The 23453-nt window shown below is 46.9% G+C and overlaps 1 protein-coding gene across 1 annotated transcript in view; it reads left to right on the top strand.

The window, feature by feature from the left end:
• HS6ST2 (heparan sulfate 6-O-sulfotransferase 2) overlaps nt 1–20241 on the top strand; it is a 287420-nt gene extending 267179 nt beyond the window's left edge. The window contains exon 3 of the mRNA XM_035008764.1: nt 17101–20241. Coding sequence (XP_034864655.1) covers nt 17101–17986 — 886 coding nt within the window. The 3' untranslated portion in view covers nt 17987–20241. The remainder of the gene's footprint in view (nt 1–17100) is intronic.
• The last annotated feature ends 3212 nt before the right edge of the window (nt 20242–23453 follow it).

Genomic DNA, 23453 nt, shown 5'->3' with positions numbered 1-23453 from the left:
TGAGAGGGGGGAGGGTCAGAGGGAGAAGCAGGTTCCTTGCTGAGCAGGGAGCCCGATGCGGGACTCGATCCCGGCACTCCAGGATCATGACCTGAGCCGAAGGCAGTCGCTTAACCAACTGAGCCACCCAGGCGCCCCAAATGCAATCAGTTTTTAATAGGTGGATAGCTCCAGAGGTTTGGTCTGCTGAGGCCATTGAACACTGAAAAGTGTACCTAGGAAGAGACAAGGAGCATAAAAAATAGAGAGAGCACATTTAAAATGTAAGCAGATACAGAACACTGATTTCTCTATTGTAAGCCTTCAGCTGCTCGCTCTATCTATTATATGCCAGTGCCTTTCACGACTGCCTGACAATTCCACAAGGGAGGTGGAATTTTTGAACTCATTTTTCTCGGGTTTTTCTCACGTGTAACATGGTGGCATGCAAAACCATAGCTCCAGCCTCCAACCCAAGCCCGGGTCAGAAGCGTCGGGCCATTGCTTTGTCTGAGAACCAGTCTTGGTTTGGTCAATGGCGGTATCCTTGTGGATCGCATAGTCATTACAGTCCTGGAGCCCGGGGAGGGGTTCTCGGTGCTAATGTTTCCATAAAAGATCTCAAAATGTGTGTGGGGCAACACATATTTTACCATAGTTATTCTGGCTCTGCGAGTGCAATGAAAATGTTAGCCTTGGCATATCAGTCGTGTTTTACAGATGACTGTAATTTCCTGAATGTCAAAACTCCAAATTTTTCTACTAAGCAAACTTTTCAGTGGCAAAACAGATTGCCTCCATAATGTATCACTGTGGGCAGGAAAAATGAAATCTTTATGCACTGTATTATGAATCAATGAGGCATTGAGATTCTTGGAAGGGTGAGTGGACTCTGGAAAATGAAAAACTGCCGCTATTCCATCTCCACAAACCACTGCTCAGGGAACAGAGGCTTTGGCGGCATTCGGTGTGCAGGCCACAGAAATATTGGATTCAAGATGAAACCAGTTACTGTCTTTCCCTGCATGGTGATGGGGGGTAGATGTCACTGTAAAAATAGTGGGAGTCAGGGCTTTTAACACCCCCCCCCCACGATTCCCTTTCCTTCTGGGAAAACAGCTCTGTGGGGTTATTGATAAAGGGAGTCTGAGAGGATTGCGCATTTCAGTTAGAGAAAAAAATAATATTAACAGCCACTCATTGTGGGATGCAAACCTAAGCGTCCTGCGCTGTGCTAAGCCCTCTCTCTGCATGGGTCATCTCTTTGAAAAAAGCACACCACTGGGAAGTGGGTGCTTGCAGATGAGGAAACCAAGATTTAGAGAGCTTAAGTCATTTGCACTAAGGTATAGAAGCTGGGGCTGGCTTCCAGAACTCTCTGGCTCCAGAGACGGAGCTCTTAACTACAAAGCATTTATCAATGGCTGGCTGTTTCTCAAGACTCCGGGCCAACTAAGCTGGTCCAGGGGGAGAGGAGAAGAGATACAAAGAGGCGCCCACAGCCTTGGAGGGAAGAGAACCCTTAGACACAAATACATTACACGAACGGGGTCCCCTGAGAGTCCAGACAATCCTTTCTGGAGGTTCAGAGGAAGGCATGACTGCCTCAGCTGTGGGCATCAGGAGGAAGGAAGCCTCGAGAAGACAGCCCTCCAGCCCTGTCTGGAGAGGGGAATAGTGAGGAACGGGTGATGTTGTGCCTGATGGGGACAGCAGAAGCAAAGGCGTGATGCACAGAGGGGAGGAGTCTGGTGTGCGGAGTGTGGGAGTCAGTGTGCAGGGGGCCAGCGCCAGGATGGAACATACAACTGGACCAGTAACTGAGCCATAAATCATGGCCATTATTCACCTAAAACTCAGTCTGCTAATTTTCTCTGCAAAGCCTTGTGCTTTACCCTTTCTATTTTTGCTTCACATTGACTTTTAAACCAAAGACTCTTGACAGGTCCTCAGCCCCAGCAAAATTATAAGGCAGCCAAATCTGCCTTTGGTGTCCTCCTTTTTTGTTCTCAGCCTCCTTCTCCTTCCTCAGGACCCGGTGCCTGTCTCTGCACACTCTCTTCCACCTCCGCAGTGCGGGAGCTGATTATTAAAGCCGCCCCCATCTAAATGACTGCTAAGTCTTCGCGACTTAGGACCCTCTCCCCCTCTCCCCGCCGCACACAAAGAGGGCAGATCCTTAAGCCAAAGGAGTAAACTTTACGTTGTGGTTTCCTGGCCAACTGTGAGAGGGAGGGGCTGTGCTCCCCAGCACCCCTGAAAATCTTGCCACCCCACACGGCTGGTCCCTGTTGCACACCCCGCAGGACGTTGCAGAAAGCCCTGCACTGCTGCGAGCAACATTCCTTTCATTCTCGAATAAATGAGCAAAGTGGCATGGGGTAGCAAAACGAGTCTGGATGTCTAGACGTGAGTCTCAGACATATGTAACTCGATCACCTACTAGCTGTGTGACCTTTCCCCTCTGAGCAGTAATATCTGCATCTATGAAATGGACTGGCACGTTGGCAGGCTCTAACAAGAGAGGGAGAAAATGTGCTTTTTTAAAAGAATCTTTGCCACAGAGAACTTTTTAGAAGAAGACAGAGGGTGTTATGCCTTCAAAAAGGCTTGGGGTAATAGCTCCTTAATCCTTGAGAACGAACTGAGAAATCTAAATATTCTGCATTATTGGAGAGCCTCGGAGGTGACTCACTTGTCACCTGCCGGGTGCTTTTTCACCGAAATGCAGGCACACTGGCCTCTCCGAAAGGTACCTGCCCATATTTCAACTGTCAACACATTCTTCCCACCACGCACAAGGTGAAGGTCGGTGTGTTCTCCCGCACCCGTTTCTAGTAACACCGTGACTCGTGAAATGCTCAATGGAAGGAAGTGTGTTAGGGGAACAACAGGATTTCAAAAATAGCTTTAGGGAGATCAAACCTTGTTTTAACTTAGTGTGTTCCTGATTCATGATTCTGAAAAGGAAAAGACGTTTGATCAAAACTGTCACCCAATGGCCTCATTTTCAATTCCCGTGCTTTCTTTGAGCAGAAACCATCAGGCATCCTGGTTGTGACTTTCCCCGGCCCCCAGTGGCCAGTCGCCTAGCTGCTGGGATTTCAGGAAGGCCCCTGCCCCTTAGTGCTGGCCCGGCTGCTGCCAGGAATCCTCCCGTAAGTGAAGAGGACTCGCCTTGCTCCTCAGGGAAAGCCTCTCCAAAATGGAAATCCTTCTGGTGGTGCCAAGTAGCAGACCCCTTGATGAAAAGGAGTCTCTCTAAGCGCTTTCTTTCTAGATCTAAGATTTCGAGCAGAAAGCAGAAAGAGTCTGGCAGGGAAAGGCTGGAGGAAGGGGGAGATGCGGGACGGGGGGATGGAGGACAAAAGAAATAATAAGGGTGGGACTTCAGGCCTCAGGGGGGAAATGTTTGAGGAGAAGGGGCCTTCTTCACCCTTCAGGAGGCTTTATGTGGGCAACAGTCTCTCCCGGCCGGGGAAGGCCAACACTGGGGCCCATAGGACAGGGCAAAAAGGAGCATCCTGGCCAATTCCAAAGCTTTACGGTAGACCTTCCATCAGCTGACCCACCAGTCTGTGTTCCCATAAGGAGCTGGGCCCAGTGCCGAGAGAGACAAGAGGTAGTTGCCAGGTAGTATTGACCTTCAAGGAATGTACAGCCTGGTTAGAAAGATAAAACAAGAGAAATGGACTGTTCAGATATCCTTTGGGGGCTTAACGGGCAGCAGAGAATCACGAGGAAAAGATCGAATCGGGAGTTAGGAGACCCAGGTTCTGGTCCTACGTAGACCCACTGCCGACAAGGTGCGTATCCTTGGGCAAGTCACTTCCTTTGTTTGAAGGTCAGGTTCCTCCTCTGTAAAATGGTAGTTCTATTTTTTGTCCTGTATACTTAGAGGGATTGTGTGAGGAACTAAAAATATAAGGACAGTGAGCCATTCGTCATGTCCCATGAATCTTCCGATTGTTATTAGCCCTCCCTCCCTCTCTCCCTCCCGCCCTCCCTCTCTCCTTCTCCCAGTGATACCAGTGCTTTTCTTCAGATGACCTTTCTGAAGAGTCACTGTGGGAAGGGGAATGTCATTTAGAGTAATCATCTGTGGCCTTAAATCCAACTTACCGTGGGTCACTATCTCAGAGAATTAACCTCATTTCCAGGGAGAAAAGCCAAGCCAGAAGGGAAGGCTGTGGAGGTGACCCATGCAGCACGTTAGTGAGTCTGACTCCCCAGTGACATGTCTTCAGAGTGAATGATTAACGGAAGAGTCGGTGTCACCCCCAAGGGTTTACCTTAAGTTGGAAAATCCAAGTCAGACATCTCTCTTGACTTTTAGTCCTTGTTTATGGCTTTCGGATCTTGCAGTGGAACATCAGTGAGGGTCACCCAGAGGGGTTGCCTTTTCCTGAAGCTGATTCTTGTTTGTCAGTCACCTCGAACATGAAATTTTAAAACCTGGGGAAGGAATCAGAGACTTAGTTTTGAATCTCAGCTCTGTCACAGGCTGGCCAGGGGACCCCAGACAAGCCCATATTTATCTCTGGGCTTGGGTGTTCTCTTTGGTAAAACGATTGGACTACTCTGTGCCAAATATGGGTCTGTTGCCTTCGTCTGCACATGGCCTCCATCAGTTCCCTTTACAGGGGCCTTGCCTTCTAGCAGGTGGGCTGGTTTACACACATGGGACATGGCTCCCTACTCTGTGACCTGCTCCCCACCGTGACTCGAAGATGGTTCTTTTCCTTCTCAGAAAATCGGGCCCCATTTTGCCCAAGATGGTGCTTGTGAAGCGCCATTTTTAAAAAAAGAGCTTCTGCTCCGTCAAAAGTGGTGGGATGTTTCCACTTTCACCAGCCAAACTGGAACCGTGGCGTAGATTTGACAACATGCATAGTTGTTCGGTTTCCCGTACTATGTTTTTCCACTCTGTCACATTGTGGACAGGTACAAAAATATTCTCTAGGACTCAGGACATTCCCATATGATACTCACTGGCAACCTGTAGGAGCTGGGAGGAGATAGGGATGACACTTGGCCCCCGGGCTCCCCAATGCCACACCACCAATTCCACAGTAGGTTCTCTTTTTGCCCGAAAGGGGAAATACGGCTCTCCAAAGTCTCTCGACACCATGAAAAACAAACCCAGTGACACCCAAAACTTAGAGAACTCTTGTAAGCTCTTAGCACCAACCTAACCTTCAAAAAAGTTCCTTCTGCTCAGGCAGGATCTTCGTGGCTTCGCTGCCCCTTCTTGTACTCACTCCAACGTGACACCAGATACTTTTGCAGGTAGAAGGGTTGGTGGGGGGGGGGGGATTAGTGCGTTATTTTTCCGTTCCCAGTGTGATCATGATAAAGAAACATGATCTGTAACGCTTATTTCCACACACATACAGCACAGCGATGTTATCCAATAATTGTGCCTTTTGCAGCCTGAATACCTGCAGCAAAACCTCTCCCAGGGGAAAGGAGGCACGACCCTGCCAGCCCGTGAAATTCTGAATGGCTCCAGTTCTTTCCAATTGAAATGGTTAACGAGATCGACTTCTCCCCCACCCCAAAAGCCAGGGTTTACACTTCATCTCTCTCAGCGCCTTAAAACAATATTAGAGTTCATTAAAATCAACCCGGGGCTTGAGAAGGGCAGCTTTCATTTAGGGGGAAACTTTCCCTCCACGCTGTTCTGGAAAATTGCACAATGCTGAGAGCTGGCATTGTCTTGACTCGTTTTCCTCTAACGATTTCTCCAAAGCACGCTGAGGTGGCCGCCTCCCAGACAGCACATGTCCAGCAGGCCCAGGTGAGTGAGTGCAACTGGTTACCGTCTGCTCAGAATTCCCTTCGGTGGTATTTATTGACTGTCTACCATGTGGAAAAGCCCTGTTACTTGATTCCTTGTCTTCGTGAAGGTCCCTAAAGGAATGATTGCATGTGTCTCTGGATTTGTCACCATCTGGGGATGGCAAGGGAGCTGGCTATCTGGTTTCCTCATCTGGGCAATGGGAATTTGGGGCCAGAATGGTCACCAGCTGGACCCCCCGCCCTGGCCCCCGTGTCTCATGTGGCCATTTCCATCCCTAAGGCTCAGTAACGGCCCTACAGAACCCACGAAATCCGCACCTCCCTTCACATCCTGGCATATTCAGCTACCTCCTGGTTTATAGATTTTTTTTTTTAAAGATTTTATTTATTTACTTGACACAGAGAGAGAGAGAGAGAGAGAGAGAGCACAAGCAAGGGGAGCGGCAGGCAGAGGGAGAGGGAGAAGCAGGCTCCCCGCTGAGCAGGGAGCCCGATGCGGGGCTCGATCCAGGACCCTGGGATCATGACCTGAGCCGAAGGCAGACCAGATGCTTAACCGACTGAGCCACCCAGGCGGCCCTGGTACCTCCTGGTTTGAACTTCTGCTCCAGACAGGCCAGTGGTGCCCTTGTGCGATGGCTCAGACCGCCCTGCTAGTGAAGGTGCAGACCCAAAACAGGGCATCGACCAGGGCGGTGGGCAAGAGTTTGGGCTCAGGAGTCATACAGACCTGACAGATGGTCACCACCTAGCTCGGTGATTTTAGGAAGGTTCAATTAACACCTTTTAACTGAATACCCTTACCTGTATAACAACAACAATAATCCTATTAATTAACATCTGCGGAGTGTTATATTCCAAGCACGGTTCTGACAGCTTTATGTGTGTGTGTTTAATTTTTATCTTCAGTGAGACCCTATGGTTTTCCCCCAGGCCATACATGAGAAAAACAGAAGCACAGAGAGGTTAAGTTATTTGCCCAGGCCCACCAGAGCCGGAATTTGAACCCAGGCAGTCTGGCTATAGATAGAATAGCACTGTCCCACAGAAATACAATAGAAGACCCATTTGTCGTTTTAAATCTTCTAGTAGCCACATTAAAAGTGAAAAGATAGAGTGAAATTAAATTTAATAATAAATTGTATTGAACCCAATGTACCAAAAATGGTATCATCTCAGCCATGTAAGCTGCATAAATCCTAATTAATTAATGGGATATTTTCTCTTCCCCCTCAGGCTTGGAAATCTTAGTGTCCAACTTCTTTTGGATTAGCCACATTTCAAGAGGCTCAACAGTCACAGGGGGCCAGTGGCTATCTTGGACGGTCCAGCTCGAGAATGAAGGAAGGCATTGGCACCTATGTAGTGGGGTTCTGTGAGAAATCAGCCAGCACAGTGCCTGGCAATTTGCCCACACCCACTGATTCAGACACTGATGAGCATCCCCCCTGCTATGCTGTTTGCTCATGTCAGAATGCCTCCAACCCTCCACACCACACACCTGCTTAAATCCTTTCTATCCCTAGGGCTTGGGCAGCTTTCTCCTCCTCCTCGTCCTCCACGAAGCCTTCCTTGATGACTCTAGCACACGATAACCTCTCTCCTCTCTGACTCATTGTGTACTTAGACCCTGTATGACACAATTAGTGCTTCACTATGTTCAACCTTTACCCCGCCCCCCACTGAACTTTGCTTCGGTCTCCCCAACTAAAGTTCATGCTCTTTGAGAGCAGAGGCCCGTATACATATGGCCTCCTCACTACTCCGCCCACAGCTTTAATTACGTCAACTTCTGGGTCACCCAGAGATGGTACACTGGTTGTGGATTGAGTAAATGCGTGTCTTGCAATGCAAGGCAGAATGGGTCTTCCTGTGACATGGGCAGAGCATATCCCTTCATGGGGCCCCACTCCCTCATCTACACACTGAAGGGGGTTTTTCTCTGAAACTTCTTTACACCCCAAAAACACACTGAGTATTAATGAGCCGAGACTCACAGAATAATTTGAGAATGCTAAACATGTCGGCGGGGGGCAGTGTAAGCTGCAGAGATTTTCATGCCACCAAGCAATTGAGTGGACCCTGGGTGAAGGCTGGTGACTATGGGTCATAAAGCCTGGAATTTCACATCTTGTTAAAGAAGTCTGTTTTCTCACCGTTTGCAGAAGTCCTTAGATTTACGTACTTGGGAGCCGACTGGGCTTTGGGAAGGAGGGGCGCTAGATTTCTTTAAAAAAAAGAAGTAAATATCACCAGGACTGATTGTGTGAAGAATTTCACGTTGGGTTTGAATTTACAGGCATTAGAAATCTTCTTTTCTTCCTTTTCGACAAAGAAGGAAACATCATTTTGCTGTTTGGTGAAAGAAAGAGGAGAATGGCTTAGAAAAACATCCTTCTGCTTAACGAAAGTCCATCACTCCAGTGTGCCCTCAGAACACACACACACACACACACACAGCTGCAGGCTCAGCCTTACCTGGGGCCACAGGGCAGAAGGTCCTCCTCCGCTAGCCAGGCCAGCTCCCCCTCACCGGCTGACCCTTCTGGAAGGTGGGAGAACTGGGGGCAGAGGGAGAGCCACAGAGCAGAAAAAAAGAGATTTTTTTTTTTTTTAAAGATTTTTATTTATTCATTTGAGACACAGAGATACAGAGAGAGAGAGAAAGCATGAGCAGGGGAGAGAGGCAGAGGGAGAGGGAGAAGCAGGCTCCTCGCCGAGCCAGGAGCCCGATGTGGGGCTCGATCCCAGGACCCTGGGATCATGACCTGAGCTGAAGGCAGACGCTTAACCATCTGAGCCACCCAGGTGCCCCAAGAGATTTATTTTTTAAAAAATAAATACAAGGAAGACACGTTAAAAAAAAAAAAAAAAAGCCTTCAGTTAGCCAAAGGAAAAAGCTCAATTAATTAAGGTGTTAATTAAGGTATTACTTTATATACATAGCACTGCTCCTTTGGGTGAGGTGTGAAGAACAGCAGGAACGTCTGTGCACGGGGAACTGAATGGCTTGTCCGGCGGGCGGGTGAGATCTTCAATCTCTTCCCAGTTGTTTTTACGTCCAGCAGGTGCTTTTCCTGGAATGCTTCTGTCCTGCCGAGGACTCTAGTCACGTTGCCCAGAAGAGCCTGGCCTTGTCACGAGCCCACGGCATCAATCTGAAGGGCAAAGGGAGATGTCTCGCGTCCAGATCGCTTAGGTCTCCCTCATGCTGGGGGGACAATCAGATAAAGTCCCGGGTGCTACTGCTGTAAGGAGTCACTCTACACAAACGTGAGGGCTCCCTCTGCTCACCAGCTAATGCACGACCGCTGAGCCACAAGGGGGTCTTGAGAAACCTACCAGACACAACGCATTTCAGTGAGCACCCACCCACTTCAAAGTCACCCCCTCTGGAAATCCCACATCTGCTTACGAGGCTGCTGCCACTGCTGATCACAACGTTGATGGAGCTCCTCTGTGGGGACTGCCAGCGTCTGAGTCACCCAAGAGAAGCAGTTAAAATGACAACTCCGGGGCTTGAGGGATCCAGTCCCGTCGGAGGCTTATTTGCCTTTGATTCATTTAACTCGACTTTTAGTCTGCGCTCACATATTAATGTTGTTTGATCTGAGCGCCGTCCTCCTCACTTTGCCAGAGCCACTTACGTGCAACGGGAGGGTCTGTGCCGTTGGTTTAGGCATCATTAACCAAGGAAGGAGACCAGACCTTCGGCATTAATGACTCACTGTCCCATATGCTTCCCCGTTTGCAGAGTTTGCGTAGGACCGCCAGTCATGGTTCCTATTTTTCCGCCACTCATCATTCCTCCAAGAACAAGATGTACAAAGGCTGAACTTAAAAAAAAAGTACAAAATTAAGCTACAGGTATAATAATATGTTCACTCATTGATTTGGGCTAAGAATTTGTTTCCTTTCTTAAATTAACTTTTTATTGATCACTCCTGTGACCTTCACTTGTACGGTTTTGTTGGCCTTCTTCCATAAAAGAAATGGCTTTGATATTTATTTTTCCTTTGAGTAGTGCAGGAAAAACCTTATTCGTGAACCAGGGACCTAAAAGGGAAGTAAATGTTTACAGCCTGGTCCTCCTAGCTTTGTTCAGGCAAAGTGCCCTGGGCTTTTCCTGGACAGCAGTGGGCATCCTTAGGCTTGTCTGGAGTGCTACAGGGAGCTCGGGTTTGCTCTTGGACAGTGGTTCTCAAGACTCGAGTGTGCCTGTATCACAGAATTTCCTGGAGGGCTTCCTAAGATACAGATGGCCGCGTCTCAGCCCCCAGGTTTCTCTTCAGTGAGTGGACCCCAGAATGAGCATTTCTAACAAGTTCCTAAGTGGTGCTGATGCTCCTGGTTCTGGAGCCACGATGTTAGTTTGTTCCCAGAAGGGGAAGTCCTGGGTTTGGGTCCCGGCCCGAGGACAGGAAGAGCACAGGTTCTAGAAAGAAATGTGTTCAGTCGCAGCACCCCTATTTCACTTGCCATGTGACACCGGGCCAAATCATCTCTCTTTCTCAGCTCCATGGTGGGGATGGGAGTTCATGTGTAAGCACCAGGCCCGAGTGCCCCCAGCTCCCGGCTGTGCCCTTTCTCGGCAGCAAACGTCTCCTCTTCATGAGGGTTCTCTCCAGCCTGGTTTATTGTGCCGTCGGAGGGAACTAACAGACACAGAGCAGGGTCTGCTAAAACATTGGCCTTCAGCCCAGGAATACTCCTTGCATTTAGATCCATTCCCAAGGGCTGTTAGCAACGTGGGTCTTATGAGCAAATCCGTGTTTCTCTCAGGGCCTTGATTTTCCCCCCTCAAAAGAGAAGCGTTTGACCAAGGTGATTTGCCATCTCAAAGGCTTCTTCTTGCTCTAATGAGCCTAGGATGCTGTGATTTAGAACTCGGGTCCTTATTGCAGGATAAACTGTTAAAACTGAAAATATGGTACTCGTTTTTCTCCATTTACTTACGTCTAATATCCTTAAATTTTCCAGCCTTCTTTCACGTGGGGCTAATGCACAGGAAGTCAGGGACAACTGCTAAGTATAACTAGATCTTAAAGTGTTCCATCATGGGGATAAAGTGGTATATCTGTTATTTAATACTGACATCTAGTGGCTTGTTCCTTATCAAAGAAAAAGATGCCTTTCCTATTAGCTTATCCTAAGCTCTGCGGCTCCTGCTGCAGACGTTCATTCAACAGTCCTTTATTAAACACTAATTTTCTGTCAAACATTGTGCCAGGCCCAGAGGAGCTTACACTGATCGATGATATGCGGTCCCTGCCCTCCCAGAGCTCAGAGTCCAGTGTAGGAAGCAGACGGATCACTAGATAGTCACAGCACATAGCAGGATTCCAGCACAGCTGGAACAGAGGAATACGGGCCCTTCACCCTGCCCAGGAAGGTCAAGGAAGGTTTCACGGAGGAAGCAATCTTAGAGTTTTGGAGTTTTCCAGGTAACCTACAAAATATGCAAGCCATTCAAAAGAGTGGGCATTCTATATCTGAAGGAAAGGGGCCTGTAGGGTCATTGCTTGGGACAGATTTGGAAATCGAAATTTCTTCTCTATACCTGGAGCATATAGAATAGAGCAGGGTTTTTCAACTATTGACATTTGGAGTTGGATAATTCTTTGCACAGTAGGATGTGTCGCAGCACCGCTAGACGCCATCCACTAGATGCGGGTCACACGCGCTGCCCACCCCCCTTGCCCCCTGCCCCCCCCACCCCCCCGTGACAAGCAGAATGTCTTCAGAGATTGCCACATGAGCTAGAGTCAGGGGAGCAGAGGGGGAGATGCAAAATCCCTCGTGATTGAGGAAGGCTTGTGTAGAAGGAGCTTGATAGAGATGAGGCTGGAGGGAAAGAAAGGTGGTGGTTACCAGGTCCCACGAGGCTGTGTCTAGCGTGTGAAGGAGCTTGGACTTCATGTCCAAGTTGATAGGGATTAAGAGGTCTTAACTAGGGAATGACAGGTCAGATGTGTACCATATGGGCGGGGGGGGGAGGGGCCTAGGCATGAGACCAGAGGCTGGGAGGCAGTCCGGGATGCTGCAGCAGTGACCCAGTAGATAAATGATAAGGGCCTGGCCTCAGGCCGTGGTAGAAAGAATGGACCTGAGTGCTCCTAGGATCTAGAATCAGCAAGGGTCTTGGGGGAAGTTCACATAGTGGCAGTGAGCAAGATCGAGGAGTCCAGAGTGGCCCCCAGTTTTCATGCTTGGACAACTCTTCATTGATTGCTATTGTTGTTTCTACAATTACTTAGCAATGACAGGAAAAAGTTGGCCCGGACTTGACCTTTCACGTTGTTCTGCCTGTAAGGGGCCAGGGGTATACAGACACACTGAACAATGGTCATTAAATTCACCTAGGTAACTGATGGGGAGTCATGACTCCAATTTAAAGATGTGACACCTGTTCATCTTAATTAAGTGACAAGTTTTGTCCTAAGATATTCCCGTCCCATTACCACTAACCAAAACAGGCTGAGTGTGATTTTCCTGGGGTTGAGCCATTTTAAATGGCTCACTCATTTAAAATTAAATCAATCCGTTCAGCAGCACCCTTCGGAGTAATGTCCACCTGAAGGTAGATTTCCAGCAGCTCTTGCCTGCATCTTGTCCTGTTTTATCAATGCCTGGATACAAGCCTTGCCAAAAGGAATAAGGAGATATGGTGAAGATACTAGGGGATATAATCAGAATCCAGATGTGTTTTGACAGGCTCAGACTTACTCTAACAAGAAGAAATTAAACAGGGCCACAAGTAAACTACATCCAGGTCCAGGATAAAGTAGATTGGGTTTCAAAATGGTGTACGTGTACAAGAATGAAAGAGTTTAGTTGCTTGTGCATCAGCGGTGTGGCATATCTGCCAAAAAGGCCGGTGTGATATACGAGGCCACACGAAGAGAAATGGTGTCGAGAATGAGGGAGGTGACAGACTGTCCCTACTTGTCACTTGTCAGACTATGCCTGGAGGACACGTTCCAGTAAAGTGGAATATATTCAGGGGAAACAAGAGGACAGTGAAGCAGTGTCCAGAAGAGTTGAAAACCATATTTAGCATTAAGAAGGGAAACCTTGGGCTACCCCGGCGTACTTGAAGTCGGTCTTCAAAGCGCCGAAGCCACACGTGTGGAATTAAAACTCGATCCGCAAGTAGGCTGTCGTGGTTTGAAACGACTACTTTTTGCTGTGAACGCCACATCTTTATCTTAAGGCCAGATACTCCCTGAGTGCTGTATCTGTCCATTCAACTCTCTTTTGGGTGTCCCAGAGGACCCGAGGCCTTCCTCCAGAAACTGGAGGCATCCTTAACCCTCCTCCTTCCTCTCCCCTGTGTTCATTTTGACACCAAGTCTGTTAATGCTACCTCCTAAAAATGTCTCTAGGCTGCACTCCTTCTTTTGCCTTGTTTTCTGCAGTAACCTTAGGCGAATTTCCCTAATTCCATCTCCGCACTCCATACCCTGTGAGCTTGCTAAAACACCGATTTCATCATGTCGCTCCTCTGCTTAAACCCCTTCAGAGGCCTCCCTGTCAGCTACAGAAGTCTAAATCCTTTCTTGGGGGGTCCTAAGGCCTTCCACAGCCAGGTCTGTGGCTACCCCTCCATCCTCAACCCCTGCCACTCCCCTTCATTCCCAGTAAGAGGTTTCCTTTTTTTTTTTTAAGGATTTTATTTATTTACTTGTTTATCTATTTATTTATTTATTTGTCAGAGAGAGGGAGAGAGCACAAGCAGGGGGAGCGGCAGGTAGAGGGAAAGGGGGAAGCAGGCTCCCCGCTGAGCAGGGGCCCCGATGTGGGGCTCGATTCCAGGACCCCGGGCTCATGACCTGAGCCGAAGGCAGACGCTTAACTGACTGAGCCACCCAGGCACCACCACCCCCCGCCCCCTGTAAGAGGTTTTCAATGCACTTCTTCCACACACAACAGGCTAGTTTGTGTCCTGTGACTTTGCTCATGCTCAACTTTCTGCCTCATACTCCATTCCTCTCTTCTTGCCTCCTCTCATTCTTGTTTTCAAAATAAAGTGGCAGAAGCTGTTGCCCATATTGTTAGGCTAGCGAGGTGTTTTCATCGCACCTTGTGCTTGCTCCAACCATTAAGAACACATTCTGTTGGGGCGCCTGGGTGGCTCAGTGGGTTAAGCGTCTGCCTTCGGCTCAGGTCATGGTCCCAGGGTCCCGGGATCGAGCCCCGCATCGGGCTCCCTGCTCAATGGGGAGTCTGCTTCTCCCTCTGCCCCCTGCCTTCCGCTTCCCCTGCTTGTGCTCTCTCTCTCTCTAATAAATAAATAATCTTAAAAAAAGAACACCTTCTATCGAAATGCCATGTCTTGGCCCTGCGGGCACCCCGTGCCAGGCACACGTGAGGTGCTTGCACTGAACTGGCCACGGGAGGAGCGCCACCCCCGGCACGTTCCCGTTGGGCTGGGCTGTCACATCTTCAGGTGGCCTGGCTGGGGAGACTGCTTCTCTGACAGTTCCCTAACAGCTCTCTCCTCAGAGTAACGAGCCTCCTGGATCCTTTGCCCAACCAAACCTCCCACATGTTACCATCACCTGCCTTCCCACCTCCAGCACACTATGGTATCCGGGAGGCCACTGGACACTCCCGGACACCAACCTTTAAGCCTTTCCACCCCCGGGATCGTTCTTTCCAGCAGCATCGAGTGTTTCCCGTTGAGGCAACCTGGGAGTCAGGCCTGTCTTCCCTGGAAGACGTGGGCTGTGGGCAATCCCTGGACCTGTCATCTCCCGAGGGTAGGACAGCTGCGGTCACCAGGGCGGGCAGGGTGTGCACATGTGTGCGTGTGGGCGCCTCTCATTTCTCTGTGGCCGTGACCATCCCTGCAGCGTCTGTCTCTGCCCCCCTGGGGTGCCTCCTCTCTTTCCACGTGAGGATGGTGCTTCCAAAACACTGCTCATGACATTCACCCTGGTGGTGGAGATCTGTCTGTTCCCAAAGACAAGGCAGCGTGTTGAGGAAGGAGAGCCTCCGACTGGCACAGGGCTGCACTCTAGGATTTACCAGAAGATGTCACTGTCGTCTTAAACCAGTTCAACAAGGCGGGGCAGGAGGACTGTCAGCTAAGCATGAAGGTGACTTTATTATGGGGGTTGCAACTACCTGACAGCCCCCATTATAATGCATGCCTGCTAAAGCTGGTTGAAAGGTTAATCCAAATGTGTCACTGGACTTCATAAATTTCTTTTTTTTCCAAATAATCAGACTAATTGCCACTAAGCTATCGCCTCCAGCCTCACATAAAGGCTCGATAAATATGTGTTGAACGAAGGAGTGAATGAATACCACAGCAAGGGGCGGAAGGAGGAAGCCCGTGGGAATAGTAGTCACCTTTGTTGGTAAAGGCTACAGGGGCACCAGAAGCTGCCGGCCCTTAAGCAAGGGGTCTTCACAGACATGAGTTTTCATGGCCCTAGCAAAGTCAGGTCCTAGGAAAAGCAGTGATGTAGGCACTCCGCCCTCTCCATCCTCACTCCCAGAGGCTCCTCCTGTGCCCCATGCTTGTTTAGTCTGGAAAAAATATATAAAGTAATTAAAAAAAAAACCCTTTCTGTGATATTTGCAAGGCACTTAGAAGATTCTCCAGAGTTTTTGTAGGATGGGGCATGGCCTCCCCGGTCCCCAGCTCTCTCCCTCCTCTTCCCTAGAAGTTCTAGAAGAGCAGAGTCCCTGTCCAGGAAAACATCGTTTAAGCAGAAATACAAACAAGCAGTCACAGTTCAGTATCAAAAGGGTTTTTACAAAGGCTAAGTAACTGTGGACCTACTATGGTGCCACAGAGGAAGAGGGGAGGGCTGACAGCAGGCGGTGGGGTTACGTTGTCTCAGAGGAGAGATCGTACTTGGACTACAACTTGAAGGATGTTTCGAATTTTCCAGTCACAGAAGGAAGGTCATGCCCAGCAGAAGAAACACCATGCACAGAATAGAAGCATACAGGATAGACCCTGGGGTGCCTGAGTTGCTTGAGGCCTGAGACTCGGGAGAAACGTTACCGCGTTTCAGACTCAGCCTGTCGGTGGTTGGGTCTGAAACGTTGCCGCCAATAGACCCAGCCCGTTGGTGGTTGAGTTGGTTCCCTTTGGCAGGCGTACAGAACCACCACTCTCTCAGATGGGAATGAATAGATGTCACAAAAGCCGCCAGCCATTCCCCAGGTTTTCTGTAAGAAACGAAATGCTAATAGTCAGTGTTCATTATTGTTTTCCTTCTACAATATGCCCTTCCTTGACCTCAGCCTTCATCCACTGAATCTCAGTGGGAGGAAAAAAATCATTTCTTAATTAAAAAGCACAACCCCAGGGTCGTTTCTCCCCTTGAGTATGTCTGATCACATCTTAGGCTTTGACATTTCTGGGGTGCAGTGCGTGCGTGTGCACCTGCCGTGCGTGCGTGCACGTATGGGTTCAGTGCTCGCTAGTCCGCTATTTGAACAAAGAACTTTTTCAGTTTGCAACTTTAAAGTGAAGATAGCCATACGGCAGAGGCTTCACACTTGTTGACACCCGGGTATCCTTTCAGTAGGTAAAGAAAGGGAGCATTTTGGAGGGGACAGAGTTAACTTTGCCAGGCTGGGAATATTATCATGCGAGCTAAGGCTGAAACCGAGGTGGTAGCCTGCATATGTGCCGTTGGCAGTTACCATGTCTATTTCAGTCCGTGACTAACCACAACGTTTATTTCTGGAGGCCCCGGGCTGCTCTGCCGATCTCTGCCCACCGCTTCCAGAACCAATGAGCCGTGATGTTAGGACAACAGCCAGAATCAAAGCATCATATTGACACTCTTTCAGTGAGGTTTTATTTTTTAATAAGGTATCCTGATTAGGCTGGATATTGGGAAAATGCTTTTGTATATTTAGTAAGAAAGGTTAGAATTTTGTGATCAGTTAATGGGGATATGAAATAATTATGGGGGATATGAAATAACATGGCTGCCTGCTTAAGCGAATGAGGTTGTCAGGAGGGTTTTGTCACTGGTTGGAGAAAGAGAAACAGGAGGAGCGGGAAGAGGGAGTGAAGAATGACAAGGACGATGTGCTGGGCCCATACTTGGCCTACTTTCGTTAGCTGCAGTACCAGCAAATTGGGGGAAAGTGTTAGCTTCCCAGACGGGCTTGTAGGACTCAGACAGTGGTCTACAACACAGTTCACAGGACAAATGCTACCAGATCACCATCATTCCCCCTTTGCCCTCCTTACTGATCAGTGAACATCACATACGCCATGCACCTCGCTGACTGCACTCATGTCACCCACAGCGCTGATTGTTGGTCTTTGTGCTTTGCCCATAGGAACTTCCACTACATCACCATCCTCCGAGACCCAGTGTCCCGGTACTTGAGTGAGTGGAGGCACGTCCAGAGAGGGGCAACATGGAAAGCATCCCTGCACGTCTGTGACGGAAGGCCCCCAACCTCCGAAGAGCTGCCCAGCTGCTACACTGGGGATGACTGGTCTGGCTGCCCCCTAAAAGAGTTCATGGACTGTCCCTATAATCTAGCCAATAACCGCCAGGTGCGCATGCTCTCCGACCTGACCCTGGTCGGCTGCTACAACCTCTCCGTCATGCCTGAAAGGCAAAGAAACAAGGTCCTCCTGGAAAGTGCCAAATCGAATCTGAAGCACATGGCATTCTTCGGCCTCACTGAGTTTCAGCGGAAGACCCAGTACCTGTTTGAGAAAACCTTCAACATGAACTTTATTTCGCCATTTACCCAATACAATACCACTAGGGCCTCTAGCGTAGAGATCAATGAGGAAATCCAAAAGCGGATTGAGGGACTGAATTTTCTGGATATGGAATTGTACAGCTATGCAAAAGACCTCTTTTTGCAAAGGTATCAGTTTATGAGGCAGAAGGAGCATCAGGAAGCTAGGCAGAAGCGTCAGGAACAACGCAAATTTCTGAAGGGGAGGTTCCTTCAGACCCATTTCCAGAGTCAGGGCCAGAGCCAGAGCCAAAGCCACAGGCAGAATCCGAGTCAGAATCTGAGTCAGAACCCAAATCTGAGTGCCAATCAGAATGTGACTCAGAATCTGATTCAGAATCTGACCCAGAATTCGAGCCAGAAGGAGAACCGTGAAAGCCACAAGCAGAACCCAGGTCAAGAGCAGAGCGATGGCAGCGCCAGCAACAGCACCAGTGATTACATAGGCAGCGTGGAGAAATGGCGTTAGGTGGCTCCCAGAGGCCTTTGCACGCTTGTCCCAAAGCGCCAGTAGAGATACGGCAAATCTTAAAACATGAGAGTTTCCAAACACATCCTGCTTCCTTCAGTTTGGAAGTTAAAAAAAAGTTAAGATGTTGCCTTTACAGTTGCCTTTCAATTAAATGTTATACTGTGCGTGGGTAAAACAACTGTCAGCATGTAATTAAATTGCCTCTTTTGGGTTTGTTGGAGTATTTATAAAATCCAAAAGCCAAACCAGACTCGCCAGAAATTGCTGTTTCGATATTTTAAGAAATGCTTAAATGAGCTATAGAGACAAAATGAAAACATAACATGTGGCCATTCAACTTTGGCTAAGAAACGTCTCCAAATTATTCATGATACACTGTTAAAACTTGCTCTTGGAAGCAAACAGTTGTTCCCAGGGGTAAGCAGGAATATACACATTTAAAAAACCAAAATTAACCCCAGAACCTTTTATTTTCTTCTGATTTTAACCAGGAATCTATTTAAATGGAATGAGAACTGATGGTAAATCTTACCAAACTGTAGAAATGAAGATTCTTCTCTCCCAAACATGGGCAGTTTTATGTAAGAAATATTGGCTTTTCAAGTAGAACAGGATTCGTATCTTATTTAAGAGATGTTTAGAATTTTCAACTTTTTCTACCTTCTACCGTTTAAAGGTTTTAAACAGGGTGTGTCTCATAGTTAACAAAAACACTTTTCTCCCAAGTGAAATACCAGTGTAGAGATCTGATTTTCAGACGCTCTCTGGGCACTGTAATTTCAACAATTCTGGAATCTTGTTGGCGCTGCTTCTCATTCATTTGAAGGCTTCTCCGAGTTGTGCTCATTCCAAAATAACCCATTTAAAGAATCTTTCTTCATCATCTAAATGGTGTGTTGCTGAGTTTCTTGTGATATATAATCCTGGATTAAAGTCAGGACTTTCTTTCTATAGAATTGTCTTATCAATGTTTGTGTAGTGAGGTCCTTATCAAGAAACTCTTGAACAGGATAACGTGTCTAAAAACATTGAAGTTATTCTTGATCAGATAGAATTGAACCTGAATGTGAATGAATTGTTATTGACTTTTTGTACATTCTTATTGTGCCATTTCCAGTTGGGCTGGCTGCTTCTAGCCCATTTGTTCTTTTTTGTGTTGACAGATTGTAGACAATTACGAGATGAAAAAAAAAATGGTAGAATAAGCATTAGGATAGCCAGTTATTCGGTAACACCAAAAGCTGTATCTCGATACTTTGGGTTAACCCTATACCCGGTTTTGTTTGAAGAAAGAAGAGAAAGTGTTCTGCAGTGAGGTTGAGTCTCAGGAGCATATGCATTGAGGAGAGTGATTTCATATTAAGTCTCTGGACAAACACTTGTAGGCGATCAGTTATGAACCAAGCAGGGCGAGAAGAAAGATGCCAGCACCCACTGTGCTAGCAAGCGTCGTGATTCTGGGCAGTTTCCATTTTATGGGTTTTGCTATACTTTGCAGGGACCTACACTAACCCCCTGGCTGTCGAGCCAACAAGACAACTGGAAATAGCATTGATGTTTTCAGGAGCGACACGCTTAGAAGTGTGACGATAAAGTCACATCTTGTACAATCCGCTGCTTATATGCATGATCTAGTCTCATCTGTAATACTTATGGCCACAAGCCAGACAAGAAGCTGCGTATTTGGGTTTAAAAATAAATTTTCTTGACGCTGAGCTTGTATCACTATATCTGAAATGTGTTTTATCTGACAGTATTGCAGTCCTGGGAAATCTGAGAACTGAAGAACTGAAAGGAATTTTTTTTTTTTTTTAAACTCAAACATACCTTGAAGTCAACGTGCTTTAGAGTGAAACTATTTTGTGTACATTGTGTTTTTAAAATAAAGATCCTGTAGATCACTGTGGTATCTCAGTTTTCTTTAGTTTTAATTGACAACATTTGCTCTTAAAACGGATAAGTACCTTTGGAAAGCAGGATGGAGCCCGAGCCAGTGGAAATGTCTGTTACAGGGGGAAAAAAAGGAAAACCTTTTGTGTTATTGCTGTGGTGTGCATGGCTTGCAGAGATTACGTGCATTTTCTCTGTCTATACTGATTATTGTATATAAGGGATGTTTATAAATACCCGTTTTTGTCATCATCCTATAAATCCCATGATTTCAACTGTAAACATCCGTTCAGTGGTGTGGCTTTACAAACAATTCACTGATTTTGTGTAATTTAACAACAGATATGAAATAAAGTTTAAATTACAGACTCTTAGTAATTTCGTGATTTCAAGTGTTGCAGCTGCTAGGCATCACGACACCACAGACGAGTTCTCTTCTCTCAAGGAGTTTCCTTTTGAACTTGTGACCACCAGGTGTGGAAGTGAGATGACCCCTGTCTAATCTACCAGGCTAAAATGGCCTTCGCTTTGGGGGCTTCCTTCTGGGGGCCCACACTGTCTCCTCTTTCGGGTAAGACAAAACTTGTCAAGGAAAGACAAGGGTTGCTCTTCTTAGAAGGACACTGATCCCATTCCTAGGGCTCCACTCTCCTGACCCAATTACCTCCCCAAGGCCCCATCTCCAGATGCCATCACCTTGGGGTTAAGGTTTCAACATATGGATGTGGGGAGAACCCAAACATTCAGCAAATGAAATGTGTGTGAGTTTTAATTTAACAGTTATTGAAATAGATATTTGCATGTCTAAAAGCAGGCAGGAAGGAAAAATGGGGCTCTTTGCTTCTTCTCTATCACCTCTGTCCACAGGATAGAGGTTAAAGGTAAGCTTTTAAATACTGGCCTTTTTTTTTTTTAATTTTTTTATTGTTATGTTAATCCCCATACATTACATCATTAGTTTTAGATGTAGTGTTCCATGATTCATTGTTTGTGCATAACACCCAGTGCTCCATGCAGAACGTGCCCTCCTCAATACCCATCACCAGGCTAACCCATCCTCCCACCCCCCTCCCCTCTAGAACCCTCAGTTTGTTTTTCAGAGTCCATCGTCGCTCATGGTTCGTCTCCCCCTCCGATTTCCCCCGCTTCATTCTTCCCCTCCTGCTATCTTCTTCTTTTTTTTTTCTTTAACATATATTGCATTATTTGTTTCAGAGGTACAGATCTGAGAGTCAACAGTCTTGCACAATTCACAGCGCTTACCAGAGCACATGCCCTCCCCAGTGTCTATCACCCAGTCACCCCATCCCTCCCACCCCCCCACTCCAGCAACCCTCACTTTGTTTCCTGAGATTAAGAATTCCTCATATCAGTGAGGTCATATGATACATGTCTTTCTCTGTTTGACTTATTTCGCTCAACATAATACCCTCCAGTTCCATCCACATCATTGCAAATGGCAAGATCTCATTCCTTTTGATGGCTGCATAATATTCCATTGTATATATATACCACTTCTTCTTTATCCATTCATCTGTCGATGGACATCTTGGCTCTTTCCACAGTTTGGCTATTGTGGACATTGCTGCTATAAACATCGGGGTGCACGTACCCCTTCGGATCCCTACTTTTGTATCTTTGGGGTAAATACCCAGTAGTGCAATTGCTGGATCATATGGTAGCTCTATTTTCAACTTTTTGAGGAACCTCCATACTGTTTTCCAGAGTGGCTGCACCAGCTTGCATTCCCACCAACAGTGTAGGAGGGTTCCCCTTTCTCCACATCCCCACCAACATCTGTCATTTCCTGACTTGTTAATTTTAGGCATTCTGACTGGTGTGAGGTGGTATCTCATTGAGGTTTTGATTTGGATTTCCCTGATGCCGAGCGATATTGAGCACTTTTTCATGTGTCTGTTGGCCATTTGGATGTCTTCTTTGGAAAAACGTCTGTTCATGTCTTCTGCCCATTTCTTGATTGGATTCTTTGTTCTTTGGGTGTTGAGTTTGAGGAGTTCTTTATAGATTTTGGATACTAGCCCTTTATCTGATATGTCATTTGCAAATATCTTCTCCCATTCTGTCGGTTGTCTTTTGGTTTTGTTGACTGTTTCTTTTGCTGTGCAAAAGCTTTTTATCTTGATGAAGTCCCAATAGTTCATTTTTGCCCTTGCTTCCCTTGCCTTTGGCTATGTTTCTAGGAAGAAGTTGCTGCGGCTGAGGTCGAAGAGGTTGCTGCCTGTGTTCTCCTTTAGGATTTTGATGGACTCCTGTCTCACATTGAGGTCTTTCAACCATTTGGAGTCTATTTTTGTGTGTGGTGTAAGGAAATGGTCCAGGTTCATTCTTCTGCATGTGGCTGTCCAATTTTCCCAACACCATTTGTTGAAGAGACTGTCTTTTTTCCATTGGACATTCTTTCCTGCTTTGTCAAAGATTAGTTGACCACAGAGTTGAGGGTCCATTTCTGGGCTCTCTATTCTGTTCCATTGATCTATGTGCCTGTTTTTGTGCCAGTACCATACTGTGTTGATGATGACAGCTTTGTAATAGAGCTGGAAGTCCGGAATTGTGATGCCACCAGCTTTGCTTTTCTTTTTCAACATTCCTCTGGCTATTCGGGGTCTTTTCTGGTTCCATACAAATTTTAGGATTATTTGTTCCATTTATTTGAAAAAAGGGGATGGTATTTTGATGGGGATTGCATTGAATGTGTAGATTGCTCTAGGTAGCATGGACATCTTCACGATATTTGTTCTTCCAATCCATGAGCATGGAACATGTTTCCATTTCTTTGTGTCTTCCTCAATTTCTTTCATGAGTATTTTATAGTTTTCTGAGTACAGATCCTTTGCCTCTTTGGTTAGATTTATGCCTAGGTATCTTATGGTTTTGGGTGCAATTGTAAATGGGATCGACTCCTTAATTTCTCCTTCTTCTGTCTTGCTGTTGGTGTATAGGAATGCCACTGACTTCTGTGCATTGATTTTATATCCTGCCACTTTACTGAATTCTTGTATGAGTTCTAGCAGTTTTGGGGTGAAGTCTTTGGGGTTTTCCACATAAAGTATCATATCATCTGCAAAGAGTGAGAGTTTGACTTCTTCTTTGCCGATTTGGATTCCTTTTATTTCTTTTTGTTGTCTGATTGTTGTGGCTAGGACTTCTAATACTATGTTGAATAGCAGTGGTGATAGTGGACATCCCTGCCGCGTTCCTGACCTTAGGGGGAAAGCTCTCAGTTTTTCCCCATTGAGAATGATATTTGCTGTAGGTTTTTCATAGATGGCTTTTATGATATTGAGGTATATACCCTCTATGCCTATACTCTGAAGAGTTTTGATCAAGCAAGGATGCTGTACTTTGTCAAATGCTTTTTCTGCATCTACTGAGAGGACCGTATGATTCTTGTTCTTTCTTTTGTTAATGTATTGTATCACGTTGATTGATTTGCACATGTTGAACCAACCTTGCAGCCCAGGGATAAATCCCACTTGGTCATGGTGAATAATCCTTTTAATGTACTGTTGGATGCTATTGGCTAGTATTTTGGTGAGAATTTTTGCATCCATGT

The sequence above is a fragment of the Mirounga leonina genome, unplaced genomic scaffold, assembly GCF_011800145.1.
Source record: "Mirounga leonina isolate KUSES-001 unplaced genomic scaffold, KU_Mleo_1.0 Mir_101664, whole genome shotgun sequence".
NCBI lineage: Eukaryota > Metazoa > Chordata > Mammalia > Carnivora > Phocidae > Mirounga > Mirounga leonina.
This window is presented reverse-complemented; position numbering and strand designations above follow the sequence as displayed.